This window comes from Leuresthes tenuis, unplaced genomic scaffold, assembly GCF_036924035.1.
Source record: "Leuresthes tenuis unplaced genomic scaffold, fLeuTen1.0.hap1 SCAF_20, whole genome shotgun sequence".
NCBI lineage: Eukaryota > Metazoa > Chordata > Actinopteri > Atheriniformes > Atherinopsidae > Leuresthes > Leuresthes tenuis.
This window is the reverse complement of record NW_027325374.1, coordinates 612,988-630,658: the sequence shown is the minus strand read 5'-3', so window position 1 is coordinate 630,658 and position 17,671 is coordinate 612,988. Positions and strand designations below refer to the sequence as shown.

Below are 17,671 nucleotides of genomic sequence, written 5' to 3'. Positions count from 1 at the left end.
TTCCATATATCAGTAAAACTGCTGCTATTATAAAAGATTTGAATCGTAGGAGCACAACACTGTCAGATAAACACTTACAACTTCATCATTTGTCCCTCAGATCAGTTTATGAATTTCTCACTTTAGATTATTATTTACATTTATTGATGTGAGTCGTTTGCAGCAAGAAGACATGAAGCATGTTTCCTCCTGATAAAATATTTATCTGCAGAGTTATTATTCTCATTTTTACACTGAAACGACTACTTAATCCATTAAAGAATGAAAAAAGGACAGCACCTGAGATTACTGAGTGCTGATTATCTTTGATGCTGGAACTTTGTTTTCTGAGGAAACTCCAGAACCACTTTAGTCAGTTTCCAGCTTTATTTCTACATGTTTTAATGAGACATTCAGGGTCTTGAATGTGAGAGCCGACAGGACAGAGCTGCAGAATCATCTCAGAGCACTTTAAGTTGAAAAAAGGAAACCGTTTTTGTCCAAAGCCGATATGCAAAATGAGTTTCTGTTGTCCAGGTGCATCCCCCACAGATCCGACCTGCAGGTGTTTCTGCAGGTGAGCTGCAGGTCGATGGTGTGAATAACTGCAGGAAGGGCTTCCAGTGGGGTTGGTGCTCCTGTAGATACAAACATGTTGTTTCACGCTTCAGTGTGAGAACCGTAGTTTTACAGTGTGTGTTTGTGCTGTCACATGGTGAAACTCTCAGTAACGAAGCATGCTTTGGTTCATCCAGCAGCTGGAACCCACTTCCTGTCACTTTCCCATGTTCTGCTGTTCCTCTGAGGCTGCTTTCCTGTCTTAAACTGCTGTGAGTCAGTATTGATCCTATTCATGCTGCTGTGAACATGAATACCGTCGCTGTGATGTGAAATCCTGGTTCCACATTTCTACACAGACAAGTTTACAATAAATATTTTTGCTATCAACACAGTTTTGTCATTTATTGATTAGATTGAATCAGAATCTTTGTGGTTGTTTGTCCTCAAAGAGACAAACAGTTACATCATCTCCAGTCCAACAGTGACGAGACAAAGATGAACACAAAGAGACTTTTACAGGGAAACGCATCAAAGACAATTCTTTTATCTTCTATTTGATTTAAAGTCATTTTTTGGTGTTTAGTTATTGAACTTCACAGGAAGTCTGACGACTTTAACACGTTCCTCCTTCCATAAAACAGGATCCAGGACAGGTGGTGGAAATCACTCGTAGTAGAAGCTGCCGGTGACTCTGAAGACGTCAGACGAGCCTTCGTACGGCGAGATGACGAGCTGCAGGCCTTTCATCTGTTTGTAATGTCCGAAGTGCCTGATCCTGTAGGAGCCGCTGGGGGCCGATGGAGGAATGTGCCATTCTACTGTAGCGTTACTCTGCCGGTTTGAACCCTTCAGCCAGTGAAACCTTCAGCAGGAAACAGTACCTCATGTTCAGCTGCAGTTTTACTCTGTTGGTTTGTCTCGTGTTAAAACTGGTGTCTCAGTCCTCAGAGTTAATATGAATATGTCTCTAAACACAAACCCACCTGGTCTCCCATGATGCATCAGTGTGGATGACCTCCCAGGTGTCTGTTCTGTCGTCATAAAGCTCCACAGTTACAAATGTTTTATTTCTCTACAGTAGCAACAAAAAAGACGTTAGAGAGGACATAAACTCCAGTGAGAAACTAAAACCAAAGGAATGTAAAAGTATTCTTACAATATCCCCAGAGTGTCGAGGGTTCCCTGCAACAAACGTGACAGAAACCACATCACCCTGAAAGACATTAACACTTTGATTCTTACTAATTCACTTAAAAACAGCACGGTGTCGTCAGCATATGGGAGGATTCTGATTACCACTGTTCCTGTTTGCTAACATAAACAGATCTTCACCCGAAGCTGACAGCTTACAGACCCAAAGGAAAGCTTTGATTTATAAATTAAGTCATTTTAAGCAGATACTTCAAGTCAAATCAAATGAAATAGAAGATGGATTAGTGACGCCTCAGAGGTGTGAAGCTGTGTCCTACCTGTCTATAGACGGGGTAAACCTGCTCCAGGACGTCTCCAAAGCTGCTGTTTTTTGGTTTTCTGTCGACAGCAGCTGCAGGCAGTAGATTGAAGAGACCCTTCGTAAAGAAGGGAGGTTCAGGTCCAGCCGGCAGCTCGGATACTCTGTCCTGAAAACACAAAAAGGACAACATGGATCACGCTCAGAGTTCCTGTTCTATAGAAACTGTTTCATCTGATTACCGACGTTTCACTTCACTGCTGTTCAGTTACACACAGGCTGTTAAAAGCAGCCTGTATCAACAGGTTGGACCTACAGAACCCTACAGAACCCTACAGAACCCTACAGAACACTACAGAACACTACAGACCCCTACAGAACCGTACAGAACCCTACAGAACCCTACAGAACCGTACAGAACCCTACAGAATCCTACAGAACACTACAGACCCCTACAGAACCCTACAGAACCCTACAGAACCCTACAGAACCGTACAGAACCCTACAGAATCCTACAGAACACTACAGACCCCTACAGAACCCTACAGAACCCTACAGAACCGTACAGAACCCTACAGAATCCTACAGAACACTACAGACCCCTACAGAACCCTACAGAACCCTACAGAACCGTACAGAACCCTACAGAATCCTACAGAACACTACAGACCCCTACAGAACCCTACAGAACCCTACAGAACCCTACAGAACCGTACAGAACCCTACAGAATCCTACAGAACACTACAGACCCCTACAGAACCCTACAGAACCCTACAGAACCGTACAGAACCCTACAGAATCCTACAGAACACTACAGACCCCTACAGAACCGTACAGAATCCTACAGAACCCTACAGAACCCTACAGAACCGTGATGCTTTGGGGGGGTTTCACAGAGACAAAGTAAAGGAAGGATCCCTAGCAGCTGCATTTCCAGGTTGCTATGGGAACCCACCTGAGCGATGGCTTTGGCGAGGCCGCGGTACCTGTGCAGGTAGGCAGTGAGTGTGTGCGGCCCATAGATGGTGGAGGCGCCTTCATACCGCTGCACCTGAAAAACACAGGTTTCCTGCTGCTTTCACTCCGTTTCTTCAACAAAAGATTCTTCATTTCATCTGGACTTTGGTTCTCTTTTTATCTTAGTGTCACTTTGTTTTATTCTTTACGTTTCGAAGACCTCTTTTTGCAACACCTCCCTCGACCCTCAGCTGCCACGTACCTGGTACTCTTCGTAGGTGGTGATGTAGTGAGTGTATACGTTACTGAGTCCGGCGACCACCACCTCCACGTCCCTGAAAGCTCCTTCGGACTGCAGCTCCTGAGACACCATGACAACACGCAGTGATCAGCCACGGATTCCCGTGGCGTGTGACGGGCGTTTGAGTTCAGGCTGTGGCTCACCTGCTGGACAGCTTCTCGTAACCTCCTCCCTGACATGGTGCTGAAGAAGCACACACAGCATCAACTATTACCAGCAGAGCGCCGGTCAGCGGCTGAGCTCTCTGTCTATATGTTAAACATTCTCACGTCATTTCTCCAGGAACAGCTACAACAGCGACAGATCCGATGGAAACGATCTGAACGTCGACGATCTGAGGATGCCACGGCAGAGGCCAGTTCATCTGCAAACACGGCAGGTGTTCAAAACTGACAATCAATGAGCCAGTCACCGAGGCTTCAGAATTTAATGCTTTTATTTAGCTTTTTTCCAATTTCACCTCCATCTGCCGAGTTTCATTTGTTTCCATAAATGTTTTTAATCTGAGTCACTTTTAAGAATAACATCGGGATGAGTCTCTGCCTCCTGATGCCTCCTGGGAGGAGGCCCCGGGTCAGAACCAGAACTCACAGGAGGATTATTTACCCCATCTGGAGCTGGTTAAGGTGACGGATGGATGGAGGATGGATAATGTGATTTTTGAGGCCTTTTTGGAGGATTTGATGCGTCTAACTTCCTGACTTGCCTCACCTCTCCTGTGCTGAACAGGATCGGTTTGGGTCGATGACATTCCTTCGTCTGATTGGACGGCGGGCCCAGCAGAGTGTCTCTGATCCCGTCCCAGAACGGGTCTCCTTCCACAGCCCCTTCACATACAGACGGGTTTAATGAAAGGCTGACAGAACAGAGACTGCAGAATGAGAGTTTAGTGGCTGCAGAGTCACCCTGAGTGAAGTTCAGGTCTCCTCCTCCGTCTGTTGTTCCTGCTGCAAAACTGTGACCCAGAGCTGGTTTGCATGTGCTCACCTAAAGTTCAGGAACAGACAAACAGCAACAGTTAAACATGAAGTTCAGCAAAAATCTGACAGAGACACAGTGGCCCCGATATTACAGAAAAGCACAGTAAATCCTTGAGTTTGTGTGCTTTCTGACTGTGTGCGTGTCGTTGATCTGAACCGTCACGTCCGTCATGTTGACCCACTGATGAGCCGACAGAAGGGGGCCGGTCACCTCCTCGACTGCGTGGTCATACAGCTCCTGCAGGGGGCGCCACAAACAATCTCCTGAGGTTATCCTGACATCAAGCAGGAAGCACATCAAAACATGCAAATAACAGAAAGACGCAGTATTCAGGGTGTCCCCATAGGGCTGGGTACAGCTTTCATTCTTTTGTTTAAGCTTAAATTTAATGTACTCTAATATATTTAATGAAGTTTGTAACCGTCCGTAGAGACAGATCAAAAGAGGAATATAGCCGAGTACCTTGGCCTTCATGTAGATGTTGTGGCCGATGATTCTCGTGCTCTCGAACATGTCTTCTCCAGGTCCGAATCCCTGACACATCTTAGTCTGACAGACGCACACTTACTGATTACTATCTGCTGAATATAAAGCCAGTGACTGTGTCTGTGTGTGTTTACCCCTCCAGCTGGACAAGAGCTGTTCAGGTAGTCGCAGGGCAGCCCGGTGTTCACACAGTGAGGTCCTTTGGTGTTCGGACTGACGTCGCCGAGGTTACTGGAGGAGAAACCAGCAACAAAACCTCCCTGCCGCACAACATAATCAACCTGGCTGTTGTATTTTCCTCTGAAGTTTTAAACTGGATCATTTGTATTTTGAAAAGCACCACATAAATAGTTAAAATGATTTTGATCTAATTCTGGTTTCAGGGATCAGAATTTTCCTTAAAAAACATTTAATTTATCTGTAGTGTGTGTAATAAGTGACTCGTGTCACCTGTCCGGGTAGCTCTCCGGGGTTCTTCTCCTGCTCCAGAAGGTAGGAGGCGTACCCCATGTTGTCACTGCTCACCATGCGGTTGGTGTAGTTCATGCTGACGGCGTGAACGGCGAACCAGCTTCCAGGAGAGCAGAAGAAGAAAGGAAGACATTAAGGATAGGACAATTTTATAACCTGTTACAACTAGCGATGCACAATCCGCTTTTTTCACCTCCGATACCGATATCTGAGGATTAGTATCGACCGATACCGATCGGATACCGATTCCGATACCGATCCGATACCGATCCGATACCGATTCCGATTCCGATTCCGATACTGATCCGATACAGAAAAACTGTGCGGGATTATGGTAACAAACGGTAAGTTTCATTGTGTGGAAAAGACTCAGTCTTTTGTGCAGACTTGACTTAAACATTTCTTTCCTTTTTTTAAAAAACAAATAAACAGATATAAATGTACTGAATCACTTATTTATTTAATAATTGTGCAAACAATCTTAACCATAAAACTGGTTCAGTCAGTGCAATCAGGGATTCAAAATCCAATGTAAAACAAAATAATAAATAATAAAGGAGCTGAAAATGAGAAAAAAACAATAGCTTCACGAGCTTTGAGGTTGATAAACTATCAAAATAAATAGCAATCAGCCCTTTATATAGTTTAGTGCAAATGGGAATTAAATATCCATTACAAAAGCCTATTGTCACGATACCTGATCTAGAATTTTCTTCGATATCGATATCCGATGCAAATATTGGAGTTACAACAGAAACCAGGAACCGGAATAATGTGCTCTTCTTTCATGGGAATCAAGTCAACTGGACGTAGAAGAAGAAAATATTGTTTTTCTTCTTCATTTGTGGTAAAAACAGATGAAAGATCTGTTTTGGTCGCCTTCTTGTATCGATAAGATGGTCAGAAAGAAGATGAGGGACTTTTCACCAGCATTTTCTTATTTATAAAACTATTCTAGTTTCACAGTTTTACAGCAAAATCACCTGAATCTGCTGTATTGGATCATTCAGTATCAGTCCCACTTAATTACAAACACCAGGTTGATGTGATGTGAGATTCAGGTTCGACAGATCCAGGTATGAATGATGTTATGAGGCTAATAAAGAATCATTTACTGCTGCTTTCACCACTGCTGGGATTGGTTAGCTTCGGACTTTCTGAACAGAATGCCAGCGACAGACCGACACAGAAGAAATATGTTTTACTGTCATAAAAGGACAGGTGTTTGTGTTTTTACCAGAGCATTCCGATCCCGTCTCCATCCAGATCAGTGAACCTCAGCACCAACACCTTTCTGTCTGTGTTCGACTTGTACCTGAACAGATCAATAACAGCTCCATCAATAGTGTCTGCAGGTAACAAAAGCTTTAGAAGAAAGTCAAAACAAGAGTTTCCAAGAAGCAAGTGAAGCATATCTCATCTGGAGAAATTTCTCACTACTAAAGATGGCAAACAGCTGACCCAGCTGCCACCGATGTGCTGAAGTCGATGCAAAGTTGGACAGAACCCTGTGTGAATGTCTGAGGGTCCAGAATTAAGAAAAAGTCAGGTGTTTGTGTACCTGCGTCTCTCATCTTCAGGGTTGTTCAGGTATGAGTGAGGACTCCTGTTCAGGCTGCTGTCCTCCAGCTCTTCACTGTTCCTGTAGATCCTGCCGGGCCTCATACTACGGTGGGCTATGTCTATACTCTGGAAAGAAGTTTAAATTAATGTAATGTCACAATCTGACTTGATGGTAATATTATCAAAAGGTCCATCTTTAATACATAAATTATTACATGTAAACTTCCCACAACCCAATCACATCAGGATAAAACAGTCAAAGATTTGTTGATTAGCTTATTGATCTATCAGTTCATGTGTACAACATTCAGTATATTTCAGGTAATATTCAGGTACTGCATGAACAGCTGCCCCAGATGTTCCCTAAACCTCTCGCTGAAACTTGTATTTGCAGGAATTATACCTCAAATTATCGCTCCTTTAGTTTTTCTTTATGATTCCAACGGCTGCCACATTTTGCTGAGATAAACTGATAAAAACTCCACACATGATCATCACACCTATAAGACAATTAAGTCCATGGGAACACACACACATGCACACCTCGACGATGCCGTTGACCAGCGGCTCTGTGGACGTTTTAATGTAACCGCTACTGGTGATCATGAACAGTGTGTACTGGAAATATCCAGCCGGTCCACAATGAGTGTGAGTTCCACTCAGAACCACATTATCCTGCCGGTACAGATCCCCGTACTTCACCTGCAGCGCCTGCAAAACCTGAGCTCACACACACACACACACACACACACGTGCACACACACACACGTGCACACACACGTGCACAGAAGTTTATAGGAGGACCAGAACCTGAAACCAGTCTGAACCTTCAAACCAACATGTAATAATAACTTTATTATCAGGATAGTTAATTAAGGTATAAGGCTATAAAATATACGTGTTAATGACAGCCTCAAGAAAACATTTAATAAGTGTGTGTAAGAGACTTGTAAGTAATAAAGCTGGTGTATATCCAGATATAGCCGGTATATATCTGGTATATAGCCGGTTAATATCTGGTATATAGCCGGTATATATCTGGTATATAGCCGGTATATATCTGGTATATAGCCGGTATATATCTGGTATATAGCCGGTATATATCTGGTATATAGCCGGTATATATCTGGTATATAGCTGGTTAATGTCTGGTATATAGCCGGTATATATCTGGTATATAGCCGGTATATATCTGGTATATAGCCGGTATATATCTGGTATATAGCCGGTATATATCTGGTATATAGCCGGTATATATCTGGTGTATATCCGGTATATATCTGGTATATAGCCGGTATATATCTGGTATATAGCCAGTATATATCTGGTATATAGCCAGTATATATCTGGTATATAGCCGGTATATATCTGGTATATAGCCGGTATATATCTGGTATATAGCCAGTATATATCTGGTATATAGCCGGTATATATCTGGTATATAGCCGGTATATATCTGGTGTATATCCAGTGTATATCTGGTATATAGCCGGTATATATCTGGTATATAGCCAGTTAATATCTGGTATATAGCCGGTATATATCTGGTGTATATCCGGTATATAGCTGGTATATAGCCGGTATATATCTGGTATATAGCCAGTTAATATCTGGTATATAGCCGGTATATATCTGGTATATAGCCGGTTAATATCTGGTATATAGCCGGTATATATCTGGTATATAGCCGGTATATATCTGGTATATAGCTGATATATATCTGGGATATAGCCGGTATATATCTGGTATATAGCCGGTATATATCTGGTATAGAGCTGATATATATCTGGTATATAGCCGGTATATATCCGGTATATAGCTGGTATGGAGCCAGTGTATAGCTGGTATGGAGCCGGTATATATCTGGTATATAGCCGGTATATATCTGGTATATATCCAGTGTATAGCCGGCGTATATCCGGTATATAGCTGGTATGGAGCCAGTGTACAGCTGGGATATAGCCAGTATATAGTCAGTGTATCTGGATTCGTTTTGAAAAAAGCAAAGTGAAAGATATTTACATCACTTAAGACTGGCCTTTAAAAACTCGGAGTTCAAATGTATAAATATGTTTAATTATGTATATATATTATGATATGTATTTATTTGTGCGCATATCTACCTCCAGGCGAAGCCTCTGTGATATCATTCCTACGTCGGCAGTGACGAACACTACTCTCCTCGTCCCGTCATCGATGATGAAGGCTCGGCTGAACAGGCGTGTGTGGATTCCTGCTGCCTTCTGCTGAGGGTTTGCATAACCCATCTACACCAAATATATGCAGATAAACAATGTGGTGTAAACAGAAAAATATTACTGATGTGTTTACTGAAGTATAAAGTTGAGTTACAGTGTGTTTATCATGAACTTTTCAGTTCTGTTCAGAACCAGTTAAAATCCTGTTAATGTAGCAGAATTCTCTTTGACAAACTGAGGTGCAACAGGCAGCTCCTTGGGCAGCTTGTTTCTTCTTTGTTTCTTCTCAGTGGGTCAGAGTTGAAGTCCAACTGAATCTAAGCATTGCACATGTGTGTCTGGAAGCTCAGATCTGAGCTGTGACTCAGGTGACTTAAATGGAGCTAGAACAGTGATTTCAGATTTTGGAACAAGGCATTCAGAGGTACCAATTCAAATTTCATTTTAAATTTGGAAATTTGATTTTGAGCTTTCTTTTAACAAGAAAAAAGGGGTTAACTTTCACTTCAGGTACTCAGAAGTCTAAATCAACCATCACTGGATATGCATGGATCAGGACTCTGTTGGTTAGCATCTTCATGCTAACTGCGGCTAAAAACGAAGATGAACATTCTTGTCAGGATGCGTTTCCTCCAACTGTTCACTGATTGCCAGTTTGATAAGTTTCAGATAGGAAACCATAAATATTATCAGTTCTAACCCACCCAGTCAGACAGAGGGCGCTTGGCTTTGACGGCAGACTGTGAACTTTGATTCTCTGCAGATAAACAGCCCTCAGTGCGTTGCTGTTAAAGTTCATTACTCTGATACCACAGAAGAAGTGTTGTGTAATCTAATGTTTTCTTTGTTCTAAAACATGCACAGTCTGCTTAATCTGAAAAATCATCAGACCTGAGAGTCCATCGCTGACTGATAAGAAGTCAGCGTGAGGAGGAGAAACAGCTGACATCAGACAGCTGTCTGCTTATCTGATTAACCAGGGTTACTTTGGGGAAATGTGTAAAGTGGAGACTGGACAAAGAAACTCGCACTTTCAACAATTCAGTTCAGTTTCATCCGTAAAGCACTAATTATTTATTCCACAGTGAATACATGCACCGCTTTATCCAAATGATGAACTTTTACACGGTTTCTCACCTGTATTCTGCTTTCTCTGCCTCTTTTAAACTGACTCAGAAACTGACAATCTGCTTTATCCAGAACTGAAACCCCTAAGGGTCTGTAAGTGGGAGTTGTTTAGGAGGACCACAAAAAACCTGTTGCATGCGTTTGTCCACATTTCCAACCTCAAGCTGTGTCACAATCTGCTGCATCAATCTGCATTTAACCTGCATCTGATGGAGCTTTAAGCTGCGTCTGATGGAGCTTTAACCTGCATCTGATGGAGCTTTAACCTGCATCTGATGGAGCTTTAACCTGCATCTGACGGAGCTTTAACCTGCATCTGATGGAGCTTTAACCTGCATCTGATGGAGCTTTAAGCTGCATCTGATGGAGCTTTAAACTGCATCTGATGGAGCTTTAACCTGCATCTGATGGAGCTTTAACCTGCATCTGATGGAGCTTTAACCTGCATCTGATGGAGCTTTAAGCTGCATCTGATGGAGCTTTAAACTGCATCTGATGGAGCTTTAACCTGCATCTGATGGAGCTTTAACCTGCATCTGATGGAGCTTTAACCTGCATCTGATGGAGCTTTAACCTGCATCTGATGGAGCTTTAACCTGCATCTGATGGAGCTTTAAGCTCCAAAAATTGCTCCTCTGAGTATATTCATATTTTTTATGTCTCACTTTCAACATCTGATATGTTTTCCATGTTCTCTGGAGTTTGTGCTTATTATACGCAGCTTTCCAACTTTTCTGGAATCGGGGTTGAATCTGACATCCAGGAAACCGTGCAGGAAACAACCTGAAAGGAGACATTCGCTTGTCCTGATTGTACTCACCAGAGGGATTTCAGCCGGTGGTCCGGTGCAGTCGGCCCGACCCAGTCCAATCAGGTAAGATTTGCCTCAAACAGAGACAGGTAGCAAAGTTTAAAGTGGACATGTCATGATCACTTCCAGACATTGGTACCTCAGGGTTACTCTTCATAACTCTAAACAGTTAGTAATTACTTCAGAACGAGAAAGAAAAACTTTCTCTTGGGCGAGGATCAGGCTAAAGTCTCTCCTCATTGGTCAAATTTCTGGAGGTTTGCTGAGGGGGCGGGACAGAGACAGGTGACTCGTGAACTAAAGAGAGAAACACGCTAAGCATGACAGCATGAGACCCAGATTACTGTGTTGGGCCCAGAATCAGATCCAGAACATCAAAGTGAGCGACTCTTCTGCTCACTACCTGCAACTATTCAACATTCCGGTCTTCTGTCACTTTTTCAACATATATTTATTTCTCCTATATTCCCATTTTACTGACTTTTGACTCATTTTCACATGATGTTTGTTCTAAAATCCGTTCATACGTCTGATTCCAACACAACACAGAACAGCTTCACTCCCAGATAGAGGTTCAGATTCATGTCCTTTTAGCGTTGGAACAACCACGACTTCGAGCTTCAGCCTCCCTGCAGTCACCATCGTATCAGTTCTTGTTCACAAAACTGCCGTCTGTGAAGTGCAGCGAATGAATCCAAACGCTTTCCTGTCTGTTGCTGGTTGGGTAAAACCAACCACTGATCCAAAGGGTCAACCTGGCCTGACCAGTTTTCTTTAAGAATCTCTGAAGATTCAGCTGAAGAACTATAGAAGAAGATGGTTTTAATGGGTAAGGCTGCACCAAACCCCAATAAAATAGTCACCTGTAAGCTGGGGGTCAAAATGATGAGAAATCTAGAAGCATTCCTTTATTTTATTCAGGATTTCTGATCCTTTTGTCTGTGGCTCTCTGGTCAGTCACACATCTGAACACCTGAAGTTCTTGGGGACTATTTCCAGAGGCGTATTAATTCTTACGGTTGCATTGAGTAGCTCCTCACCTGTGTCTGTTTTCCTGGTGACGACCAGTGCAATCAGCGTCACACACGCAACCGTCATGGCGGCGATGAGGACGTAGTGGATCACAGGCATGGCGGAACCAGCACAGCACTTCCTGCTCGCCATGCTGTCCGTCAGCACAGGAGTGAACCAAAAAGGGTTAAAAATGCTTTGAAGATTTGTGAAACAGAAGAAACACAGAAGCGATGCTGCTGATTTCTGAGAAAGTTAAAAACTCTTAAAGTCTCCTTTAAGACATCAACATCTCCTCTGTTTCAGCGGCTTTCTGAACATATCACAGCACCTGAATATAAATAAATTAGTGATTATAGTTTTGACTAAAAACAACAGAAACAAATGGAATCAGCTGAATTAGGCTTGAAAATTAAATTTGTTAAATATATTTCTTGTTAGTTTAAAATGAAAAAAACCCAAAAGGTTGTGGTGCCTGAATGGATGTGGCTCCCATAGCTGGTCCCTTTAAATGCCCACAATCCTTATCAGATTAGGATTTCATACCTTTATTGTATTTTTAGCACCACCCAAAACAAGTGAGGAAAGATCTGAGAAATGGGTTCAGAGTCCCATGATGATAAATGTCCACTTAATGAAGCACAATTCAGTGTCTGATAAGCAGAAATAATCAAGGAGCAAAGGTTGAATTAAACCTGCAGCGGAGCAGAGAGTCTCAGCTCAACTGAGCTTCCATCGACACTTCTTCATATATACACCATTAACTGAAAATATTCTATTTATATCTGATTAAATCAAACATCTGGTAACAGCTGTAACAGATCTTCTTAGCGATAAAGCACACAATAAGTTCTCCACAGGAGAACAACACTCCTGCACAATCAGGGATCTGAGTTCAGCCAATTCTCATGTCACATTCCAGTTTTACAAATAACTGCCTGGATGTCGCTTCCTGTTTCCTACGGAATAAACCTGATGTCGGGTCAGTTTTCTAACTGAGGCCCATGGATCCCAGAGAACCCGACAGAACTTCAAAAGACAGGACTCGTTATCAACAAAGACGATATGACGGAACTCACCTTCAGTTTGAGGAGCTGCAGAACCCTCAGAGAATGTTTCTGTCAAACTGCTCAGATGCACTCAGAGCAGATCAGCTGTTATCTACCTGTGGACTCTGCAGGTACAGATATGCTCTGCAGGTACAGATACGCTCTGCAGGTACAGATACGCTCTGCAGGTACAGATACGCTCTGCAGGTACAGATACGCTCTGCAGGTACAGATACGCTCTGCAGGTATAGATACGCTCTGCAGGTACAGGTACAGATACGCTCTGCAGGTACAGATACGCTCTGCAGGTATAGATACGCTCTGCAGGTACAGGTACAGATACGCTCTGCAGGTACAGGTACGCTCTGCAGGTACAGATACGCTCTGCAGGTACAGATACGCTCTGCAGGTATAGATACGCTCTGCAGGTACAGGTACAGATACGCTCTGCAGGTACAGATACGCTCTGCAGGTACAGATACGCTCTGCAGGTACAGATACGCTCTGCAGGTACAGATACGCTCTGCAGGTACAGATACGCTCTGCAGGTACAGATACGCTCTGCAGGTATAGATACGCTCTGCAGGTACAGGTACAGATACGCTCTGCAGGTACAGATACGCTCTGCAGGTATAGATACGCTCTGCAGGTACAGGTACAGATACGCTCTGCAGGTACAGGTACGCTCTGCAGGTACAGATACGCTCTGCAGGTACAGATACGCTCTGCAGGTACAGGTACGCTCTGCAGGTACAGGTACGCTCTGCAGGTACAGATACGCTCTGCAGGTACAGATACGCTCTGCAGGTACAGATACGCTCTGCAGGTACAGGTACGCTCTGCAGGTACAGGTACGCTCTGCAGGTACAGATACGCTCTGCAGGTACAGGTACGCTCTGCAGGTACAGGTACAGATACGCTCTGCAGGTACAGGTACGCTCTGCAGGTACAGGTACGCTCTGCAGGTACAGGTACAGATATGCTCTGCAGGTGCAGATACGCTCTGCAGGTACAGGTACAGATACGCTCTGCAGGTACAGGTACGCTCTGCAGGTACAGGTACAGATATGCTCTGCAGGTGCAGATATGCTCTGCAGGTGCAGATACGCTCTGCAGGTACAGGTACGCTCTGCAGGTACAGGTACAGATACGCTCTGCAGGTACAGGTACGCTCTGCAGGTACAGGTACGCTCTGCAGGTATAGATACGCTCTGCAGGTACAGATACGCTCTGCAGGTACAGATACGCTCTGCAGGTACAGGTACGCTCTGCAGGTACAGATACGCTCTGCAGGTACAGGTACGCTCTGCAGGTACAGATACGCTCTGCAGGTGCAGATACGCTCTGCAGGTACAGGTACAGATACGCTCTGCAGGTACAGATACGCTCTGCAGGTACAGGTACAGATACGCTCTGCAGGTACAGATACGCTCTGCAGGTACAGGTACGCTCTGCAGGTACAGATACGCTCTGCAGGTACAGGTACGCTCTGCAGGTATAGATACGCTCTGCAGGTACAGATACGCTCTGCAGGTACAGATACGCTCTGCAGGTACAGGTACAGATACGCTCTGCAGGTACAGATACGCTCTGCAGGTACAGGTACGCTCTGCAGGTACAGATACGCTCTGCAGGTACAGGTACAGATACGCTCTGCAGGTACAGGTACGCTCTGCAGGTACAGGTACAGATACGCTCTGCAGGTACAGATACGCTCTGCAGGTACAGATACGCTCTGCAGGTACAGGTACGCTCTGCAGGTATAGATACGCTCTGCAGGTATAGATACGCTCTGCAGGTACAGGTACAGATACGCTCTGCAGGTACAGATACGCTCTGCAGGTATAGATACGCTCTGCAGGTACAGATACGCTCTGCAGGTACAGGTACGCTCTGCAGGTACAGATACGCTCTGCAGGTACAGATACGCTCTGCAGGTACAGGTACGCTCTGCAGGTACAGATACGCTCTGCAGGTACAGGTACAGATACGCTCTGCAGGTACAGGTACAGATACGCTCTGCAGGTACAGGTACGCTCTGCAGGTACAGATACGCTCTGCAGGTACAGGTACGCTCTGCAGGTATAGATACGCTCTGCAGGTACAGGTACAGATACGCTCTGCAGGTACAGGTACGCTCTGCAGGTACAGATACGCTCTGCAGGTACAGATACGCTCTGCAGGTACAGATACGCTCTGCAGGTACAGATACGCTCTGCAGGTACAGGTACGCTCTGCAGGTACAGGTACGCTCTGCAGGTACAGGTACAGGTACGCTCTGCAGGTACAGGTACGCTCTGCAGGTACAGATACGCTCTGCAGGTACAGATACGCTCTGCAGGTACAGGTACGCTCTGCAGGTACAGGTACAGGTACGCTCTGCAGGTACAGGTACGCTCTGCAGGTACAGATACGCTCTGCAGGTACAGATACGCTCTGCAGGTACAGATACGCTCTGCAGGTACAGGTACAGGTACGCTCTGCAGGTACAGATTTCTGCCTTCTTTCACCTTCGTAACATTGTTAAAATCAGGACCATCCTGTCTCAGGGTGATGCAGAGAAACTGCTCCATGCATCTGTTCCTTCAGGACTGAACTACTGTAATTCTTTATTATTGTTCTGTCCCACATATTCTCTGAAAAGCCTCCAGCTGATCCAAAACCCTGCAGCCAGAGTTCTGATGAGAACTAACAGGAGAGATCATGTTTCTCCAGTTTTAGCTTCTCTTCATTGGCTCCCTGTTAGATTCAGAATAGAATTTAAGATTCTTCTCCTCACATATAAAGCTCTTAATGACCGAGCTCCATCACATCTTAAAGATCTCACAGAGCAGTATTTTCCAAACAGAGAACTTTGTTCACACTCAACATTTGACTTTTATTGAAGCTGGAAATGTTCATGTGAAGTTTTGATTGATGCTTTAATTCCAAAGATTGTGTTGGGTTACATGAAAGATGAGAGAACAGACAGATCAACCTGTGCTGATGTTCTGTTAGTTTGTCCTGCAGAGTTACTTCACAGGACGGATCTTCATGCTGATGGCCTTCAGGGAATAGTCATACCCCTTCCAGCGTGACCACTCCACTCCAACACCATAGATGGTCTTATCAGCCCCCCAGCGATAAACTCCATTGGGGTTTGAAGAGTGACACTTCCCATACCAATATGCCCCCAGGAATGACTTGGCACAGTTTCCAGACGAAATGTCCTGGTCTTTGTCGAAGGTGGAGAATTTCATTCCGTTGTGATGAAACAGACCGTCTCCTGCAGAAACACAGCAAATATAAGAAGGGAATTTATTATTTACTCAAAAGATCCGACAGATCTAGCTAAACTCCAGGCGCTACTGTCATCATTCTCATCCAGTGTTACTGGGTGTCATGATTGATGACCAAATAACCTTCAAAGATCACGTTACCTTTGTTGCTCGTTCAGCCGCTTTGCATTACTAAACATAAGAAAGATCAGACCATACCTGACCCAACATGCCCCCCAGCTCCTGCTGCAGGCCATGGTCATCTCCCACCTTCACTACTGCAACGCTCTCCTAACTGGTTTCCTAACTGGTTTCCTAACTGGTCTCCTAACTGCTCTCCTAACTGGTCTCCTAACTGGTCTCCTAACTGGTTTCCTAACTGCTCTCCTAACTGGTCTCCTAACTGGTCTCCTAACTGGTCTCCTAACTGGTTTCCTAACTGGTTTCCTAACTGGTCTCCTAACTGGTCTCCTAACTGGTCTCCTAACTGGTCTCCTAACTGCTCTCCTAACTGCTCTCCTAACTGGTCTCCTAACTGGTTTCCTAACTGCTCTCCTAACTGGTCTCCTAACTGGTCTCCTAACTGGTCTCCTAACTGGTTTCCTAACTGGTTTCCTAACTGGTCTCCTAACTGGTCTCCTAACTGGTCTCCTAACTGGTCTCCTAACTGCTCTCCTAACTGGTCTCCTAACTGGTCTCCTAACTGGTTTCCTAACTGCTCTCCTAACTGGTCTCCTAACTGGTCTCCTAACTGGTCTCCTAACTGGTTTCCTAACTGCTCTCCTAACTGGTCTCCTAACTGGTCTCCTAACTGGTCTCCTAACTGGTCTCCTAACTGCTCTCCTAACTGGTCTCCTAACTGGTCTCCTAACTGGTTTCCTAACTGGTCTCCTAACTGGTCTCCTAACTGGTCTCCTAACTGCTCTCCTAACTGGTCTCCTAACTGGTTTCCTAACTGGTTTCCTAACTGGTCTCCTAACTGGTCTCCTAACTGGTCTCCTAACTGGTCTCCTAACTGGTTTCCTAACTGGTCTCCTAACTGGTTTCCTAACTGGTTTCCTAACTGGTTTCCTAACTGGTTTCCTAACTGGTCTCCTAACTGGTCTCCTAACTGGTCTCCTAACTGGTTTCCTAACTGGTTTCCTAACTGGTTTCCTAACTGGTCTCCTAACTGGTCTCCTAACTGGTCTCCTAACTGGTTTCCTAACTGGTTTCCTAACTGGTCTCCTAACTGGTCTCCTAACTGGTCTCCTAACTGGTCTCCTAACTGGTCTCCTAACTGGTTTCCTAACTGGTCTCCTAACTGGTCTCCTAACTGGTTTCCTAACTGGTTTCCTAACTGGTCTCCTAACTGGTCTCCTAACTGGTTTCCTAACTGGTTTCCTAACTGGTCTCCTAACTGGTCTCCTAACTGGTCTCCTAACTGGTCTCCTAACTGGTTTCCTAACTGGTCTCCTAACTGGTCTC

At 44.5% G+C, this 17,671-nt stretch overlaps 2 protein-coding genes across 6 annotated transcripts in view; both read right to left on the bottom strand.

The window, feature by feature from the left end:
• Positions 1-487: 487 nt before the first annotated feature.
• Positions 488-16,017, bottom strand: asah2 (N-acylsphingosine amidohydrolase 2). The gene is made up of 21 exons (XM_072372775.1): positions 15,925-16,017; positions 11,928-12,052; positions 10,897-10,961; positions 8,874-9,017; positions 7,294-7,470; positions 6,749-6,876; positions 6,425-6,502; positions 5,167-5,287; positions 4,851-4,976; positions 4,693-4,779; positions 4,363-4,467; positions 4,155-4,236; positions 3,961-4,076; positions 3,519-3,613; positions 3,393-3,432; positions 3,211-3,309; positions 2,947-3,042; positions 2,010-2,159; positions 1,697-1,753; positions 1,524-1,612; positions 488-1,402 (listed from the first exon to the last, which is right to left on the bottom strand). Exons 2-21 carry the CDS (start codon positions 12,049-12,051, stop codon positions 1,204-1,206), a joined length of 2,178 nt encoding a protein of 725 aa, XP_072228876.1. The 5' UTR covers position 12,052; positions 15,925-16,017; the 3' UTR covers positions 488-1,203.
• Positions 15,801-17,671, bottom strand: part of LOC140277934 (microfibril-associated glycoprotein 4-like) — an 8,087-nt gene continuing 6,216 nt past the window's right edge. For all 5 annotated transcript variants that reach the window (XM_072372785.1, XM_072372783.1, XM_072372784.1 and 2 more), the window contains one exon: positions 15,801-16,212. In XM_072372785.1, coding sequence (XP_072228886.1) covers positions 15,959-16,212 — 254 coding nt within the window. In that variant the 3' untranslated portion in view covers positions 15,801-15,958. The remainder of the gene's footprint in view (positions 16,213-17,671) is intronic.